The 18,224-nt window shown below is 46.6% G+C and overlaps 1 protein-coding gene across 1 annotated transcript in view; it reads right to left on the bottom strand.

Moving 5' to 3' along the window:
- LOC106576760 (tRNA (32-2'-O)-methyltransferase regulator THADA) overlaps positions 1-18,224 on the bottom strand; it is a 109,387-nt gene that overhangs the window by 73,027 nt on the left and 18,136 nt on the right. The window contains exons 22-27 of the mRNA XM_014154131.3: positions 12,533-12,642; positions 7,216-7,348; positions 6,243-6,365; positions 5,774-5,896; positions 5,517-5,608; positions 687-776 (exon numbers count right to left, since the gene is read on the bottom strand). Of these exons, the coding sequence (XP_014009606.3) occupies positions 687-776; positions 5,517-5,608; positions 5,774-5,896; positions 6,243-6,365; positions 7,216-7,348; positions 12,533-12,642 (671 nt within the window). The remainder of the gene's footprint in view (positions 1-686; positions 777-5,516; positions 5,609-5,773; positions 5,897-6,242; positions 6,366-7,215; positions 7,349-12,532; positions 12,643-18,224) is intronic.

Raw genomic sequence — 18,224 nt, 5'->3', positions numbered from 1 at the left:
AAGGGTTTCATTTAGGGTCCCACAGAAACCAGAGGAGGGTGAGAAGAGGAGAAGACAAGGCTGCTGTGCTATCCAGGGGGGGGGGATTCCACCTTCACCTCTGATGCCTGATTCACACTATACCTGGACTACAGCAAGCTCCAAAAGTATTGGGACAATGACACGTTTGGTTGTTTTGGTTCTGTACTCCAGCACTTTGGATTTGATACAATGACTATAAGGTTAAAGTTCAGACTGTCAGCTTTAATTTGAGGGTATTTTCATCCATATCGGGTGAACTGTTTAGAAATTGCAGCACACTACACAGTACATCAATTTTAGGGGACCAAAAGTTCACTTATGTGTATTAAAGTAGTACAAAGTTAAGTATTTGGTCCCATATTCATAGCATGCAAGGATTTCATCAAGTTTGTGACTCCACACATTTGTTGGAGTCATTTTCTGTTTGTTTTGGTTGTTTCAGATTATTTACTGCCTAATAGATATGAATGGTAAATAATGTGGAGCTCACAGTATACTATGCTGGCTTGTATATTGGATTTCCTTTCCATCAGATTCAAGTAACTTTCTGGTGGATGTGGAACCAGGCCAGCCCAGTACAGCTCAGATTGTCCTCCCGGCATGGCCCTGTAGTGTGAATCAGACATGAGCGTCCCTCTCGGTGTGGCTTGAACCCTAACTGTCACCTGTCCACTGATGCTGCAGCCCCCTCCAGCTGGCTCAGGAGGAAGGGATAGAGCGCCGGGAAACGAGTGAAGAACTCCCGGCCCGTCATCCTAGGGAGAAGGAGAGAGGGATGAGGAGGAGAGAAGTTGTACAGGAGTATTTCAACTGATGCATCTGTGTACAGTACAACATCTGCAGCCACATACTAGATACATCTATTTGAACAGTTACGTAACATCAGCACTCTACCCAGCTCTGTAAGCCATTTGATAATTACACAAGTTCCCTGTGCAGAGAAAAGCAAAGGAGAGAGAGAGAGAAACACTTGTATAGAGAACGAAAACAACCTCTCCAGCGCTGTCTGGCTTCTAAACCACTTCCTTCCATTTCAAAGCATTACAAGCCAATAAAAAGCTAATTAGGAGCCGGCCGGCAGGGTCGGCTTCTCAGGAGGCTCATGCCAACTAGCAACCACCCCAGACCCAGAGGGAAACACTTCACTTCAGCCTGCATCGTTTGTTTATCCCCAAGACGGGCAAGGCAAGCAGCGTGTCTGGAAATAAATGATGTACTGTGGACACTAGTCTGACTTGGTCACTTTATGTGCGTGTTTGGAGGGGGGGTAGTGTGTGTGTGTGTGTTTGAAGGAAAAAGTGTGTGTGCCTGCGTGTGAACGGCATTCCATGCATAAACTGACAACATTGAACTTCGGCAGTGTAATCTCCAAAAGCTAAATGCCACCATTCACATTAAGCCAATATTTCTTTTGTTTTTTAATTCCTAATGTCTAAATCAAGTGCCCTGAAACGTAAGGGGACAGAACAGCTAGGTTAGCCTGCAAAGCCAAACAGCGTAACCCAACAACGTAAAGAGCAGAGCTCACATAAACTTCTGCCAAAACTGCGACAAATACTTTTCCCTCTGAAAGGGATACGTCCCATCCACCCCTCTCTCCTTTCCTCTCTCCCTCCCTCTCTCCTTTCTTCCCTCCCTCTCTCTCTCCTTTCTTCTCCCTCTCTCTCCTTTCTTCTCCCTCCCTCCCTCTCTCTCTCCTTTCCTCCCTCCCTCCCTCTCTCTCTCTCTCCTTTCTTCCCTCCCTCCCTCTCTCTCTCCTTTCTTCCCTCCCTCTCTCTCTCCTTTCTTCTCCCTCTCTCTCCTTTCTTCTCCCTCCCTCCCTCTCTCTCTCTCTCCTTTCCTCCCTCCCTCCCTCTCTCCTTTCTTCCCTCCCTCTCTCTCTCCTTTCTTCTCCCTCTCTCCTTTCTTCTCCCTCTCTCCTTTCTTCTCCCTCCCTCTCTCTCTCCTTTCTTCCCTCCCTCTCTCTCTCCTTTCTTCCCTCCCTCTCTCTCTCCTTTCTTCCCTCTCTCCTTTCTTCTCCCTCCCTCCCTCCCTCCCTCCTTTCTTCTCTCTCTCCTTTCTTCCCTCCCTCCCTCTCTCCTTTCTTCCCTCCCTCCCTCTCTCCTTTCTTCCCTCCCTCCCTCTCTCCTTTCTTCCCTCCCTCCCTCTCTCCTTTCTTCCCTCCCTCCCTCTCTCCTCTCCCTCTCTCCTTTCTTCCCTCCCTCCCTCTCTCCTCTCCCTCCCTCCTTTCTTCCCTCCCTCCCTCTCCTTTCTTCCCTCCCTCCCTCTCCTTTCTTCCCTCCCTCCCTCTCTCCTTTCTTCCCTCCCTCCCTCTCTCCTTTCTTCCCTCCCTCCCTCTCTCCTCTCCCTCCCTCCTTTCTTCCCTCCCTCCCTCTCCTTTCTTCCCTCCCTCCCTCTCTCCTTTCTTCCCTCCCTCCCTCTCTCCTTTCTTCCCTCCCTCCCTCTCTCCTTTCTTCCCTCCCTCCCTCTCTCCTTTCTTCCCTCCCTCCCTCTCTCCTTTCTTCCCTCCCTCCCTCCTTTCTTCCCTCCCTCCCTCTCCTTTCTTCCCTCCCTCCCTCTCCTTTCTTCCCTCCCTCCCTCTCCTTTCTTCCCTCCCTCCCTCTCCTTTCTTCCTTTCTTCCCTCCCTCCCCACCACTAACCATCCCGTCCCAGGCCTGTTCCGAATGAGAGCCGGGGCACCGTCAAGGTAACGAGGTGTGTCTGTTCTGTCGGTGGGGCCCGCATGTGGCGGCGTCAACGCGCGACACGGAAAACGCTCCCCCGAATGGAACTGAGGTGGGCCAACGGGGTAGCAGTTTCATGTTGCAAATACCACTATTCTTTCACTTAGGGTTAACGTAGTCTTCCAGCCAGGCTAAACGGCTTGAACACAGATAAAAACGGCAGAGCCGAGGAGGGCATGCATACAGACCTGTCCATTACAGGCCTCTGACCTATGACCGCTAAACACACACACACTAACCCCTCGCCACGGTACGACTCGCCTTCCTTCTGTAAACCCTTGAGGCTTTTCTAAGATGTCAGCTATCTCACAGGTAGATTAAACCCCGAGTACCTACAAGATTGACTTGCACTTCTAAGAATTCGAAGAAGAGGGCCTTAGAGACGGCAGAGGACTGTAAAACTAGGCAGACAGGCCTCTCCTCTCCTCCCTCCCTCCCTCCCTCCATCCATAATGAGGCCCTCGCAGTGGGACGTCTCACTCCTCCATTCGACCCTTCCATGGGGTCAGAGGTTAGAGGTCATGTCGGGCAGCTTAGCCAGGTCAGGGTCAGTGAGGGGGGTGAAGGTGTCTGAGGACAAGCCCCGTCTCGTCTGCCTGCCGGGGCCAGCAGGCCTCGCAAAATAACAACGATGATGATGACATAACAAAAGCAGGAGAGAGGGAGGGTGAAGACTGAGAACACAGATATACTGTAGCTGTTGGCTTGGGTTTGCAGAGCAATAGTCTCTTACTGAACTTTGAAGAGTGTTATCCAAATAAAATCCAGACGCAGAACGGATATAAGAGAAAAAAAACCAAAGAAATAACCATATTATAAACAACAAACAATCACCTTCAGATTCAAACCTCGTACAAATAAATCACACAAACACACACACAGGCCAGTGGTCAGCTGGCCTGACGGGTCCAATACACTTCACCTCCACTGGAGCCATGGGAGCCAACCCAACACACACACACAGACATCACAGGCAAAACGCACACAGCAGTCTGACCAAACAGACCAGCAACCAGCCAGCCATTGGAGTGGACAGCCTGTCACAACGCATCGACTGTAGCCAGAACACACAGCCAAATAATCACAGTAATAACACGAGCCAGACCCAGAACACACCAGCAGTACAGACCAGGAAACACACACACACGTCTATCACGCTCCCACACACACGCCTGCACACAGAAACATCATGAGACAGACTAACATACAACGAAAAAGAAAAGAAAAATTATTAAAAACTCCAAAACAATTGACTTGGCCCGGAGGGATCAGAAGGCTTCTTGCCACACAAGCAAATTAAACTAAATGAAAACAGACTGTGCGGTTGGACGGGCCAAAACGACCTTGATTGGACTTCATCATGAGAAGGAAGAAAATGTATTCAGATCAACTCCTCTGCCCCCATGGGTACCCGCCACTGTGGATAAGAGCTAAAAATAACCCTATCACACACACAGCATCTACACAGGAACGGGCTTTTAACCCGGGACTGTAAGACTATCACTGTAAACAAGCAATCAAACCCTTTCCTCTAAGCCTCAGCAAGTCTCTACCCACCCTTTAGCTCCCCCCCCCTCTCCCTCTCCCTCTCTCTCCCCCCCAATCCCCACTCACTCCAGATGTGACCTCTCTGTCCATATCCACAATGCAGTGTTCTGACGGGGCGCTCGCTCGGCGCTGTCCTTGGCGGCTTATCTCGCCCTTCGTGGGACAGAGTCGAGCGAGCGCCCCCACCCCCCCGTCCAAGCTCTGCATTGTGGGTATGGACAGAGAGGTCACATCTGGAGTGAGTGGGGATTGATGACAGTTGAGTAGGGCGGAGGGTGAACGGAGTGAGCGCTGCAGGGGGTCCTGTCAAAGACAACCCCCCCCACCCCCCACACAGTAACAAACACACAGGTCAGAGGTGAAGGCCAGTGGAGCAATGACTGGAGAGCACGTAGGGGTGCGGGAGGTCAGTGCAAGACAACAGGAGCTTTGCTGTCAACTGGTGGAGGTGTGGGGCTGGGGGGAGTGAGAGAGTGAGTGAGTGAGTGAGTGAGTGAGTGAGTGAGTGAGTGAGTGAGTGAGTGAGTGAGTGAGTGAGTGAGTGAGTGAGTGAGTGAGTGAGTGAGTGAGTGAGTGAGTGAGTGAGTGAGACAGCATGTCTGTTTTGTGTGATTGCGTGCCACTGTTCGTGCATGTCCATTTGTAGATGGGTGTACAATGTAGCCTACATGCACTAGACTTGATTGAAACAAAATGTCAAAATCATTCCAGAGCCAAGAGTCTTGGATATCACAGTGAGGAAAAGTATGAGAGAGTGAAAGAGCAGAACGGGGGTAGAAGAAGAGAAGGAAAGCAGAAGGGGAGTTGGAGAGTACAGAGCAAGACAGTGCGAGTGCCTTGCAGGGAATAGCAGCGTTCGACTATGTTCCTGCCATACCCTTCAAGCAAAGAGAGAACGAGAGAGTAGAGTAGGACTGATGACTTTAGGCTGGGGCTGAGGGGAGGCTTGGCTGGTGTGGACACACTGCCCCCTGCTGGTATGGGAGAGAACCCACAGGGCAGAGCACAACATACCGGTAGAGATCAAAGGTCAAATCATAACTCACATACCCTTTGGCTTTTGTGTATAAACCGTGCATAATTGCCAATGGGAGATTTGCACTGAAATACGTTAGCTAAGGTCCAATAGAGAAGGACTGAGGGTGAGCAAGTAGCTGTGGGATACTGCTGCTTTACTATGGCAGTCAGAAATGTTGTCTAGGAGACTCGGGAGGGGTCCAGACCTGTTCTCTTTGGAGTGCTCGTCCTTCCCTTTCTTCACTCCAAAGATCCTCGTGATCAGAGTGCTGAAGAGTAGGGTGGAGGAGTTCCTCACCTGAGACGGAGAGAGAAGAGGAAGAGGAGAGATAACATTCATAACACTATCATCTTGCAGGACAGTCGGACGAACAAAGAGCCAGAGGGATGACGAAGAGGAGTGGGTGGTATCGTCTTGGACAGATTCAGACGAGTGGAGAGAAAGGGGGGGGGGAGGACTCACAGCCCAGACGGGGGAGGTGAAGCCCAAGACAGCAGCCTGCATTCCCTCAGAGACGAAGGGAATGATGTTCTCCCCCAGACGGGTGTCTCTGTACAGAGCCCTCAGGATGTTGAGAGCATGAACCTAGAGAGACAAACAGGGACGTCACTATACAGCACATGCAATCATACATGTAACCGCTATAATATATATTACATACATTTTTCGTGTGGGTGGCCCCAGGGGGAATCGAAACCCACAACCCTTGTGTTACAGCTCAGGCACTTAGCCTATAGTTACTGTACCGAGGGAGCCCTAGGCCCAGAATCTCAAAACGGTTCAAATGTCACCCAGGGAGGATTCCAAATTCGACAAGCTCAGGTAGAGCCGAACTCAGTTACAACCACTTCCCCCGCCCATTGTAACGTGTGATCCCTCCAGTAATTGTTGCCTCAGGTGACAAACTGTGTTCAGTAGTAGTGTTCAGTACCTGAGGGACAGTGGTCTGGTCAGTGGCTCCGTCAGGAGAGGGCATGGCCAGGGCGGTCAGCTCTCTCATGGTCATCTTCAGCAGGCTGCAGCTGGACGACTTGGGCTCGGATGACAACAGGGCCTGGACAGGAGACAAGACCGACACAATGAGGTCAGACAGGCCACAGATGGTGCGTCAGCCTGCATGCCAATAGTCTGGACTCTAAAAGCATCCTTTCCTTCAGCAGCGGCACTAATCAGTAAGTAACTGGTTCATGGAATAGCAGCCCTCTGACAGATCTCCACTATGTTGCCATCGGTGCAGAAGAGGGAAAAGAGACAAGAAAAATAAGTCACTTGGGCTGAGTTTACACAGGCAGCCCAATTCTGAACTTTTGTAGCACTAATTGGTCTTTTGACCAACAGATCTGCTCTTTTACCCTTAAATTAGGCAAAGGATCAGAATTGGGACCACTGCCACTAGACTGTCATTAAGTAACACAAGCCTTTGTACAAACACCTCTGGCGTGGTGACGTCATCCGCGTGCTGGCCGGCTGTGGGTGCTGATGAGAGACAGCTGTGTCTCTGGCCTGGGGGCAGAGGGTCTGGGCTGGTTCCTGTGACGTCTGTCCCAAGCCAGCAGGACCAGCAGCACACCGGCCAGCCCTTTCCGGATTTCACCGCAGGAATGGAATGCACAAGCCTGCCAAGGTGCAGAGATCAGCCTCCTCTCTTTACCCTCTCCTAATATCGCTCTCTTCTCTAGCTACCTCACAGTACCTACTTAATCTTTTCTCTCTCCCTTCCTCTCCCGCAATCTCATTCCCTCCGTCCCAACCACCGCTCTCCCTAAAGTTGCCCTCTCCCGCCTCTAATATGTGATAATGACAGACAGACAAACAGACAGAGAGAGACAGAGAGGTAACTGCTTTAGCGGCATGAGTGCTTTAGAGGCATGCCAATAATTTCCTTTCCATACATAAACCCACACCTGGATGTAGAATGGGATGCCTGCGCTGCGTCGCGTGGCACACAGTTTGGAGGAGGGGTCGCTGGACTTGACCTCCTGTAGGACCTCCGTGAGCCAGCGACCAGGCAGCTGCTGCAGGGTTCTGCTTCCACTCCTAAAAAAAAAAAAAACCTCATTAGAGGCTCTTAATTAGCCACGGCTGAACGGACATAATATTTTGCAAATATCCTGAATGTGGCATTAAGCTGTATAATACTCACTCAAAAACATTGCTTCAATAAATTCCTAACAGCGACTACGTTGCGGTTGTTTAGTCATGTAACTCTCTCTGACAACAGAGTGTATTGCTGTTACAGAAAAGTTTAGCAGACCAAACATGAAGTCATATCGCGATAAATGTCATTATTTTGTATGATAACAAAACACAACAACAACAAAAAACATGTTTAACTTCTCTAGGGTAGGGGGCAGTATTCAGAAATTCAGAAGAATAACGTGCCCAAATTGAACTGCCTGCTTCTCGGGCCCAGAAGGTAGGATATGCATATTATTAGTAGATTTGGATAGAAAACACTCTGAAGTTTCTAAAACTGTTTGAATGATGTCTGTGAGTAAAACAGAACTCATATGGCAGGCAAAAACCTGAGAGAAAAATCCAACCAGGAAGTGACTTGTAGTTTTTCTATCTAATCCCTATCGAAACTACAGTGTCTGTGGGGTCATTTTGCACTTCCTAAGGCTTCCATTGGCTGTCAACAGTCTTTAGAAACTTGTTTCATCCGTCTACTGTTACTGGGCAGAGAATAGGAGCTCAGTCAATCAGTGGACTGCCTGGGACTAGTGAGTTGTTTACTGCGCGGGCACACTGGCCCGCCGCTCCTTCTTTTTCCTCTAATGAATACGCTATTGTCCGGTTGGAATATTATTGACGTTTTATGTTAAAAAGACCCTAAGGATTGATTGTAAACATCGTTTGACATGTTTCTACGTACTGTAATGGAACTATTTGACTTTTCGTCTCTGGTTTTACGCTCACGCGTTATGCCTTTGGATTAGTGATCTGAACGCGCGAACAAAAGGAGGTATTTGGACAGAAATATGGAGTCTTTCGAATAAAAAGAACATTTCTTGTGGAAGTGGGAGTCCTGGGAGTGCATTCCGACGAAGATCAGCAAAGGTAAGGGAAGATTTATAATACTAATTCTGAGTTTAGTTGACTCCAGAACTTGGCGGATAACTGTATAGCTTGCTTTGATGGCTGAGCTCTGTACTCAGAATATTGAACAATGTGCTTTCGCCGTAAAGCTATTTTAAAATCTGACAAAGCGGTTGCATTAAGGAGAAGTATATCTATAATTCTTTCAATAACTGTTGTAAATTTTATCAATGTTTATGATGAGTATTTTTGTAAATTGATGTGCTCATTCACCGGTGGTTTTGGTGGGAATACATTTTCTTAACATCATGCGCCAATGTAAAATGGGGTTTATGGATATAAATATGAACTTTATCGAACAAAACATACATGTATTTTGTAACATTGAGTCCTGGGAGTGTCATCTGATGAAGATCAAAGGTTAGTGATTCATTTTAGCTGTATTTCTGTTTTTTGTGACACCTCTCCTTGCTTGGAAAATGGCTGTGTGGTTTTTCTTGTTTAGGCGCTGTCCTAACATAATCTAATTTTATGCTTTCGCCGTAAAGCCTTTTTGAAACCAGACAATATGGTTGGATTAAGGAGGATCTTATCTTTAAAATGGTGTATAATACTTGTGTGTTTGAGAACTTTGAATTATGAGATTTTTGTTGTTTTGAATTTGCCGCCCTGCTATTTCACTGGCTGTTGATAGTGTGTACCGCAGGTGGGACGGTCACGTCCCACATACCCAAGAGAGGTTAACAGACAGTTAATATTTGCGGCAGGGCTCTAGACATGTTTCCAGTGACAAGTTACACAATTCAAATGGTAGCCTATGATTCAAAAAGTAAGCTATTGCATCCAACACATCCAGGGAATGCATGATTGATATTTTGATGCTCCACCTGTCAAAACAGTATCCAGAATGACACGATTTAGCCTCGACTCGTCAGAGAATTTGCCAACATCTTTGTGCATACTGGCCTATAGCAGGGGTCTCCAACCTTTCCTAGCTAGAGAGCTACTTTTAAATGAGGAAACATGCCCTAAGCTACTTGTTCATTTTTCCCTAGCTTTCAAATAGGCACTCTTTGTATTTCCCGAGATTACGTTTTCTCGGTTGTATTTCTCCTGGTTTTGGATGTTTTCGTTTATCACTCTAAACATGACAATTATTTATAGAGGAACAATTCCATTTCTAAGCCCATGTCAATGCTTAAATAACATCAGAAGACAATTTGAGGGAAAAATAGAAAAATAAAAAAATAAACCTTTAAATTGTGCATTTTGCAAGAGTTCGCAAACAAAAGCCCACCCGACTGATACAAACAAACATGATATTATTCTGCCAGGTACTTTGCAGTTGACATTTAAATTGAGAAGGTTTTGGGGAAAGTCTGTCTACCCTGAAGACAGTTATCATTATCGCTAACAGCCTACACAAAGTAAATGATAGACAAACTCGACACAGACATACAAGGGAAACATTGCTAGAAATTAATTGCCAGATGTTTTACTTTTTAATCCAATTGTGCTTAACTAGGGGTGCGATAATGGCAACGTGGATTTGATTGGATAGTAGGCGGGAGCTTAAGCGCTCTGATACTTATATTTGTTCATGACAGTTTGCGGTGGAACACGGGAAATAAATCATGTTTTCCGAGCTACTCAGGTGGGCTGCGAGCTAGTCGTAGCTAGTGATCGACCTGTTGGGAGACCACTGGGTATAGGCTATATTATTCACCACCTGAGGAAGTGCGAACTCAAAACAATTCACTAGATTTCAAACGCTAAATACATTGTTGCTAGCCATGTAGGCTAATTGATTAAATCGATCAGTAAACGTAGGCCAATGTCCTACAAAAACTTCCCAGCGCTTGGCCAAGGCTACTTGATGTAGGCCTATTCACAGCAAATGGCGCGCTCCGCTGGGCTCCGCGGGCGCATCGAAACCATACTTACTACAGCCTAGTCTGGTTGTTAAGTGGTGCCATGAACTCAATATTAAGAGGTGAGAAACGCATGACATACTCACAGACAGTGTGCGACTCTTCTGTAACTAGAGTAGTAGTTGCTTTGAAAACGGTCTTTTTAGCATTTTAAACAATATGCTTCTGCTTCTCAGAACGCATCTCTCCCTCCTCCGTGCGCACAGTGAGGAGAGGGATTTTTCTTTCTTTTTACTCCACCTTTATTTAACCAGGTAGGCCAGTTGAGAATAAGTTCTCATTTACAACTGCGTCCTGGCCAAGAAAGCATGGAATGAACAAACATACAGTCAATAATATAACATTTTAAAAAGTCTATATACAGTGTGTGCAAATGGCGTGAGGAGGTAAGGCAATAAATAGACCATAGTAGCGAAGTAATTACAATTTACCAAATTAACACTGGAGTGATAGATGTGCAGATGATGATGTGCAAGTAGAAATACTGGTGTACAAAAAGTAAATCAAATCAATATGGGGATGAGGTAGGTAGATTGGGTGGGCTATTTACAGATGGGCTGTGTACAGCTGCAGCGATCGGTTAGCTGCTCAGATAGCTGATGTTTAAAGTTAGTGAGGGAGATATAAGTCCCCAACTTCAGCGATTTTTGCAATTCGTTCCAGTCATTGGCAGCAGAGAACTGAAAGGAAAGGCGGCCAAAGGAGGTGTTGGCTTTGGGGATGACCAGTGAGATATACCTGCTGGAGCACGTGCTACGGGTGGGTGTTGTTATGGTTACCAGTGAGCTGAGATAAGGCGGAGCTTTACCTAGCAAATACTTGTAGATGACCTGGAGCCAGTGGGTCTGGCGACGAATATGTAGCGAGGGCCAGCCGACGAGAGCATAAAGGTCGCAGTGGTGGGTGGTGTATGGGGCTATGGTGACAAAACGGATGGCACTGTGATAGACTGCATCCAATTTGCTGAGTAGAGTGTTTGAAGCTATTTTGTAAATGACGTCGCCAAAGTCGAGGATCGGTAGGATGGTCAGTTTAGGAGGGTATGTTTGGCGACATGAGTGAAGGAGGCTTTGTTGCGAAATAGGAAGCCGATTCTAGATTTAAATTTGGATTGGAGATGTTTAATATGAGTCTGGAAGGAGAGTTTATAGTCTAGCCAGACACCTAGGTATTTGTAGTTGTCCACATATTCTAAGTCAGAACCGTCCAGAGTAGTGATACTAGTCAGACGGGAGGATGCGGGCAGCGAATGGTTGAAAAGCATGCACTTAGTTTTACTAGCGTTTAAGAGCAGTTGGAGGCCACGGAAGGAGAGTTGTATGGCGTTGAAGCTCGTTTGGAGGTTTGTTAACAGTGTCCAAAGAAGGGCCAGATGTATACAGAATGGTGTCGACTGCGTAGAGGTGGATCAGAGAATCACCTGCAGCAAGAGAATGAATCAGCAGCCGAAAGCAAAACGGGGACAGGCAGATACTTTCATGGAAGGAATGAACAAGGTATAGTCTATTACTGTTGACCAAATTATGGTTTTAGAACAATCTACAGGACCGTTGTGTAGCTAAATCACTGGAAATTACAGACGTAAGCAAGATGCTTCGGAAAGAGGAAGGCAATGTCAGTGTCGGTCATTTGAAGTTTATCGTCCCAGCTCTATTCGTTTAAAAACTGCTCCCAGACCAGATCTCCTATCGGATTGATTTTGTGCCATAGATCGAAGCACTGAACCTGAAAAGCTTTGGAGAACATCTTGCCCTTTCAAAAGCGAAGCGTATATGCTGAATAAATACATCTAAATGCCTGAGTGATTTGATGAGGGGAATGTTCTTGTAGGTTGGTGTCGGAACTAGGGTGTGTGTGTGTGTGTGTGTGTGTGTGTTGTGAGCCAGAGCGCTAGGGTGGAAACAGTAGTCTGGATTAAATACACGGAGTAGGGTTTTGGGGTTGTTGGTTATGGGGTGCCTCACTGCCCACCTTTTGAAGCTCGGTTTTGTTTCTGGGGTGGTATGTTCAACTGGGCTCTGGGATATGGCAGGGTGTGTGTGTGTGTGTGTGTGTGGTGTGTGTGCCTTGTCCTCTGCCCATCCTACACAGTGGATTGTTTGATCTGGCCAGCTTGGTCCACTGCCCCTGGAAAAACAGCAGCCCTTTTCACAACAGGAGGGCACATTCCTCCCCAGCTGCACCTCCCAAGTGTGCGCTTTGGCATTGATATAGATAGAGCATGCGCACACAATCTGTCTCTCTAACTCACCTGCACAGCATGTCGGTGAGGCGTACAAAGCCCACGTAGGCCAGCTCAAAGGCCCCTCGGTGACGAGACTGGAGGAGCTGCTGACGGAAGTACATGCCCACCCCCTCCACCTGGGATAGGAGAGCGGTATAGAGAGGTAGAGAGAGAGGTGTAGAGAGAGGTAGAGAGAGAGGTAGAGAGAGAGGTGTAGAGAGAGGTAGAGAGAGAGGTGTAGAGAGAGGCAGAGAGAGGTAGAGAGAGGTAGAGAGAGGTAGAGAGAGGTAGAGAGAGTGTAGAAGGGAAGAGGCATGAGAAGAGAGAAAGAGAGGGTGTGGCGTATGGGAACATAAGACAGTTGTTCATTCCTCTGGATGATTTACAAGTGGTTAGGTAAACAAACATACAGAAATTGGTCTTGATTGACATATTTCAATAGCATTAAAACAGATAAGTCAGTCATTAGCTACAACATAAAATGACATGTGGTCATGTAATTAACTAAACCCTCATAGCGTTACAGCATATGAACACAGCCCACACGTGTTGCTGTAGTTAGTCAACATGTGGGGGTAAACCAGGTGAGGTAGAGCAGGGTGGAGCAGGCTTAGGCCTCCTCGCCCTGTCATTACACTGTGGCATCTCTACCACAGGCTGGACCCAGGCGCTACGCCAGCCTGGGGTGGCACAGAGGGCACAGGGAGGGGTGGGGGGGGGGGGGCTGTGACGGTCATGACATTTTGTCAGCCGGTACCTGTCACGCAAATAACTGCCAGTTCTCACAGCAATTGACCTTTAGCATGAATACGTCTAGCACTTTCTGGGTCCTTTGGAAAACTACATTTAAAATAAGTCAAATTAAACCATTTAATATAGCCTACACCATCACAAAATTATCTATTCTTTATTTTAGGCAAATCTAAATAAACATTATGATATGAAGAAAATGTAGCCCATTTCAGAAGAACAGAATAGCATACTGAGTTGTCCTTATGTTAGGCCCTGATCTGGCTATGCCATACGGCTGTGGGCTACACCCAAAAAAAATCCATGCGGTTTCTTACCTTACGCCTCGATCACACCAACAGCGTCATTGCGCAAAAAATGGTACGCAGCATCTGGATGTGTGCAACACAAGTTCAACAATCACCTTCTGCTGCCATTTCTGTCAAGCCGTCTACACATACAGTTTGAAGCACTCGTTTGATAAATCCAACGTGTGCACCACACAGAACGCATCCGCCTCTGCAACGCAGTGCTGCAAGGCAAACACAGCGGTCCATTGGAAATGAATGTACTTCCGGTGTACCAAAACGCAACGACGCTGCAGAGGTGTGCTCAGGGCACACGCTGGGCATCACTCACAAGTGCTAATATTCTCACCCATCAGACTATTCTCAATGTAATCTCCTCTTTACATATACTAAATGATGTGGGTGAAATTTGTTTTGATCATGCACCGGTCAGAACAGGGGCAGGTGGTATAAAAGACTTGGCATCTGTATGCACTTGAATAGCGAACGGAGGACGCTTTTCCCACGGTCAATTTTCATGCGTCCTCCGTTTCACACATATTATACATCCTAGTTTAATGGAATGAATAGTACGAATTCTGCTCTTTCTCTGGGATGGAAGCTCTGTGACTTGGTGTTGGTCATCTACACAACAGCCCCTATGGACTTTCCCTGAACCTTGACCCTGACTTAAGTTGAGCTGCGGTCAACATTGTATGTGGTGTAGCAGTTCGCCAAACCCACGGTTCGGTACATATTGTGGTTTTGGGGTGGCGGTTTGGTTACGGTAAAGTGGAAAATTTTAATTCCAACAGTTACTGTAATATTTCGTTTATTTGGCAAATAAGACAAATTTAAAAGCATACTATTTGCGGCCCAAAACCAGTTTCTGTGACATTGTGAATAATGTTCCTGGCATTGTTTGTTGTGACAGGGACTCATGTTGGGCCTCAAGTAGAGGTTTAAAAATGTGGACCCATTCCGAAATGGACCTGGGGCTTTCTGAACCGGGAAAAATATGCACATATACTTTTTTCAATATAGAGACCCGTTCCGAACGGGCTCGAGGACGACCAGTTCCATATGGACGTGGTCGGATAAGATTGAGGGAAGCAGCAGAAAAGTCAATTTGTAAGATATTCGATTAACCACAGCCGATACAGCACGAGGGAGGTTGCCTTGCGGTATGTGTACTGTGAGCGAGTGAAACGGGAGCCAAAAGGGAGGGAGAGGCAGCAACCGATCCGACTTGCACAGGTAGACTAACTTCGAGCTTGTCATAGCTCGGTTATTTATCATCCAATATGATGAAGTAGTACACCCGTCTTGACTGCATCAAACCTAGAGAAGCGAGCTGGCTGAAACAGCTAGCTACGTTAGCTAGCCAAATTGAGTCTGCATGCACTTTCTTCCTCTCCTACAGTTAAATAACAATACCTTTTTTCAGATTTTTAAATAGCAGCCTAACTGTTGGCTCTTGTTCGTTGTAGCCTACAGTTCTCATAAAACATTATATTCCAGAATTTTTTGTCTTCTATTTTTATATATATATATTTTTTTATCTTCTACCTTGCTTTGCCACACACGGAGGCCAACAACAAGCTCCACGCGGCACTCTGCAGAGGCTATTCTCGTTAAGCAGTGGAAAACATACTGTCAACTTTTAATCCGCAATCTCTGTCCATCCGCAGTTGCAATCAACTGTGAAGCCAAAATGTTTCCAAACGGGAGATTTAAACGATGGTTTAAATCGATCCCGCCACTCGCCACCTACCAAGTTCCCGGGCTGAGTCTCACAAAAGGACAGTTTGAAATGCGCCAGTTAAGATTAGAATTTTGATTACATTGTGTGCGTAGGCTGTAGTTGTTTCAACGGAATAGACTACAAAAGGTTTTTTTTCAGCTCAGATTTACTCACGAGGCAATAGCACACAAACGCAGCGTAGGCAGAGCCCATAGGCCTAGTGTTATATATTCATTCGGGTTCACAGTGAGAACAGAGGTCCCCGTACCGAACGATTCAGTATGAATATGTGTAGCGCTACAGCCAATGTCAATGTTGAGTATTTCTATGGTCTTACTTCCTTGATTGCCCTGCTCTCTTAGCCTGTTGCATAATCCCCACGGGCCCTCCAGTCAATGGCATCAGATCAACAACAGTAGCACATCAGCAACACGTTTCCCTCCTTAAGGCTCTCATACCCACCGCCAGTCCAGGCCCGGCAGCATGCCCAGTCGTCAGGAGGAAGAGCAGCTATTTTGGGTCACTGACACGGCTCTGTGTAATTAGGACGTTGGGAAACAAGGAAGCTTTTCTGAGAAGTGGGAGCGTTGCAAACAGGAAGTGTCCCATCTAAATTAAAGTTCCCCCACCAACCAGGAACCCCTGTGGAAATTTAACGATTACACAAACGCCTTAAACCTTAAATAGCTGCCCCACTCTCGGCCACAGCGAGGGCCCAGCTCAGCACTGCACGGCGGTTAGGTCACTGCCCTCCCCGAGTGGCTTTCACTAGAAATTTACTGCAGTGAGGTCAGCTCTGTCCTCAGGTTGCACTCTAGACTCAGGGTTGTGAATGAGTAGGTCTGATGGGACACTCATTGGGTTGGTACTGCAGTGGTTACGTTGGTAATGCACTGCTATACAGCAGGGTGTAGGATCACAGTTTGGGACAATGAGGTCAGATGGGTTGATTTGTCATTCCTGGGTTGGGTAAAAAAAAAAAACGGTTCAATGACTGCACATGGAGTATATGCAATGCTTCACACCAATGTTTTAGTGTGGATAAAATCCCACCAACAACACTTCCAGGAAAGCAATGATCCATACTCCCACCCTTACCCTTGTTCCTGTTTCTTATAAAAATGGTGTTTGGGGAAACATGAGCCACACAATAACAGATGTTATCAGAAATAGTAAAATGCTAAAAGAGAGAATGAGGGGAAGTGTCACAGTCCCGAGAGGCCACACTGATGGCTGTGTCTCCACTGAAGACCAAACTGTCCATCTATTCCAGGCCAGACCAAACAAACAGTACAGCTGTGATTCACACCGGCACCAAGCACACAGAAAGACGAGCAGTCACATCGCCACCAGGGTCCCATTCTACTCCCGTCTCACAGAACACACATCTCTACAGACTACGGGGGCCTCCCAAGATGGAGGAGACATATCCCAGAATGCCTCCCAGGGTGGAAACTGTCCTCCTGGCTCTGTCTACCATTTGAAGCCCAGGCAGTGCCATGAATATGAAGGATTAAACACCATCGGCCAGCCACTATGACTAACGTTTAAGTTGCTATGGCGCCGACCAGGCACAGAAACATCTGCCACGTCGCCATGGCAACCAGAACTCAAAACAGCGCGCTGCCGTAGGCCAGGGGAGGTTGACTACACGAGTGTTAGAAAGATGTATCACACACACAGTAGTATTGCCTGAGCGTGCCAACCTCTGTGGCAGGTTAGACAGGGTCTATGTCTGCGCAGACAAGACCCATTCTACAAACACAGAAAACTGGATTGAACTAGGCGATGTCCAAAAAAAAAAATCTAGATTTTTTTCAAACTTATTGGCAATATTCGCTCTCTCGGCTGTCCTCGACTAAAAATATCTTGGTCCACCAAGAGTCGTCCTGTTCTTGACAGCGAGTGCCTGTGTGACTGGCACATGTTGTCGCCCTCTCCTCCCTACTGCAACAAAAAGGCACCACAGCTAGTGTTTATTACTCTGTCCATGCTGAAGCTGCTACTTCATTTCAGCCATTTCCTTTCTTACTTGTTTCCGACTGAAGTTCTGTTTCTGAAATCCTCATTTGTTAAGGAAAAACATTCCCTACTCCCTCAAGCCTTGCTCTCTTAACATGAAACACATTTGCATGACTTGCGGTTCATTTATTGTTTAGGATAATTATTCAAATCTGTTATTTAATTTCGCTTAAATGCTTGATTTCATTTCAAAGCATGAATGTCTACTATGCTGTGTGATGGCATGAACGAATGAATGATTGATTGAAATAGGCCTAAGTAAGTCACGGTATTAAGACTAAACAGGACGCGCTCTTAGGCCTACAGCTTGAGGGTGGTTATACAAGGATACTATACCAAGCCTACTAATGATAACGAATGACCTTCATGTCTTAAAGTAATAATGGACTGCCGTTTCTCTTTGCTTATTTGAGCTGTTCTTGCCATAATATGGACTTGGTCTTTGAACAAATAGGGCTATCTTCTGTATACCACCCCTACCTTGTCACAACACAACTGATTGGCTCAAACACATTAAGGAAAGAAAGTCCACAAATGAACTGTTAACAAGGCACACCTGTTAATTGAAACGCATTCCAGGTGACTACCTCATGAAGCTGGTTGAGAGAATGCCAAGAGTGTGCAACGTTGTCATCAAGGCAAAGGGTGGCTACTTTGAAGAATCTCAAATATATTTTGACTTGTTTAACTCTTTTTTGGGTTACTACATGATTCCATGTGTTATTTCATAGTTTTGATGTCTTCACTATTATTCTACAATGTAGAAAATAGTAAAAATAAAGAAAAACCCTTGAATGAGTAGTTGTGACCAAACTTTTGACTCGTACTGTATATTTAAGCAATAAGGCACGAGGGGGTGTGGTATATGGCCAATATACCACGGCTAAGGGCTGTTCTTATGCACAACGCAATGTGGAGTCCTGAATCAGATGACCTG

Source organism: Salmo salar, chromosome 18 (genome assembly GCF_965601325.2).
Source record: "Salmo salar chromosome 18, fSalSal1, whole genome shotgun sequence".
Lineage (NCBI taxonomy): Eukaryota > Metazoa > Chordata > Actinopteri > Salmoniformes > Salmonidae > Salmo > Salmo salar.
Note: the sequence above shows the minus strand (reverse complement) of the source record. Positions and strands in the feature narration are given on the sequence as shown.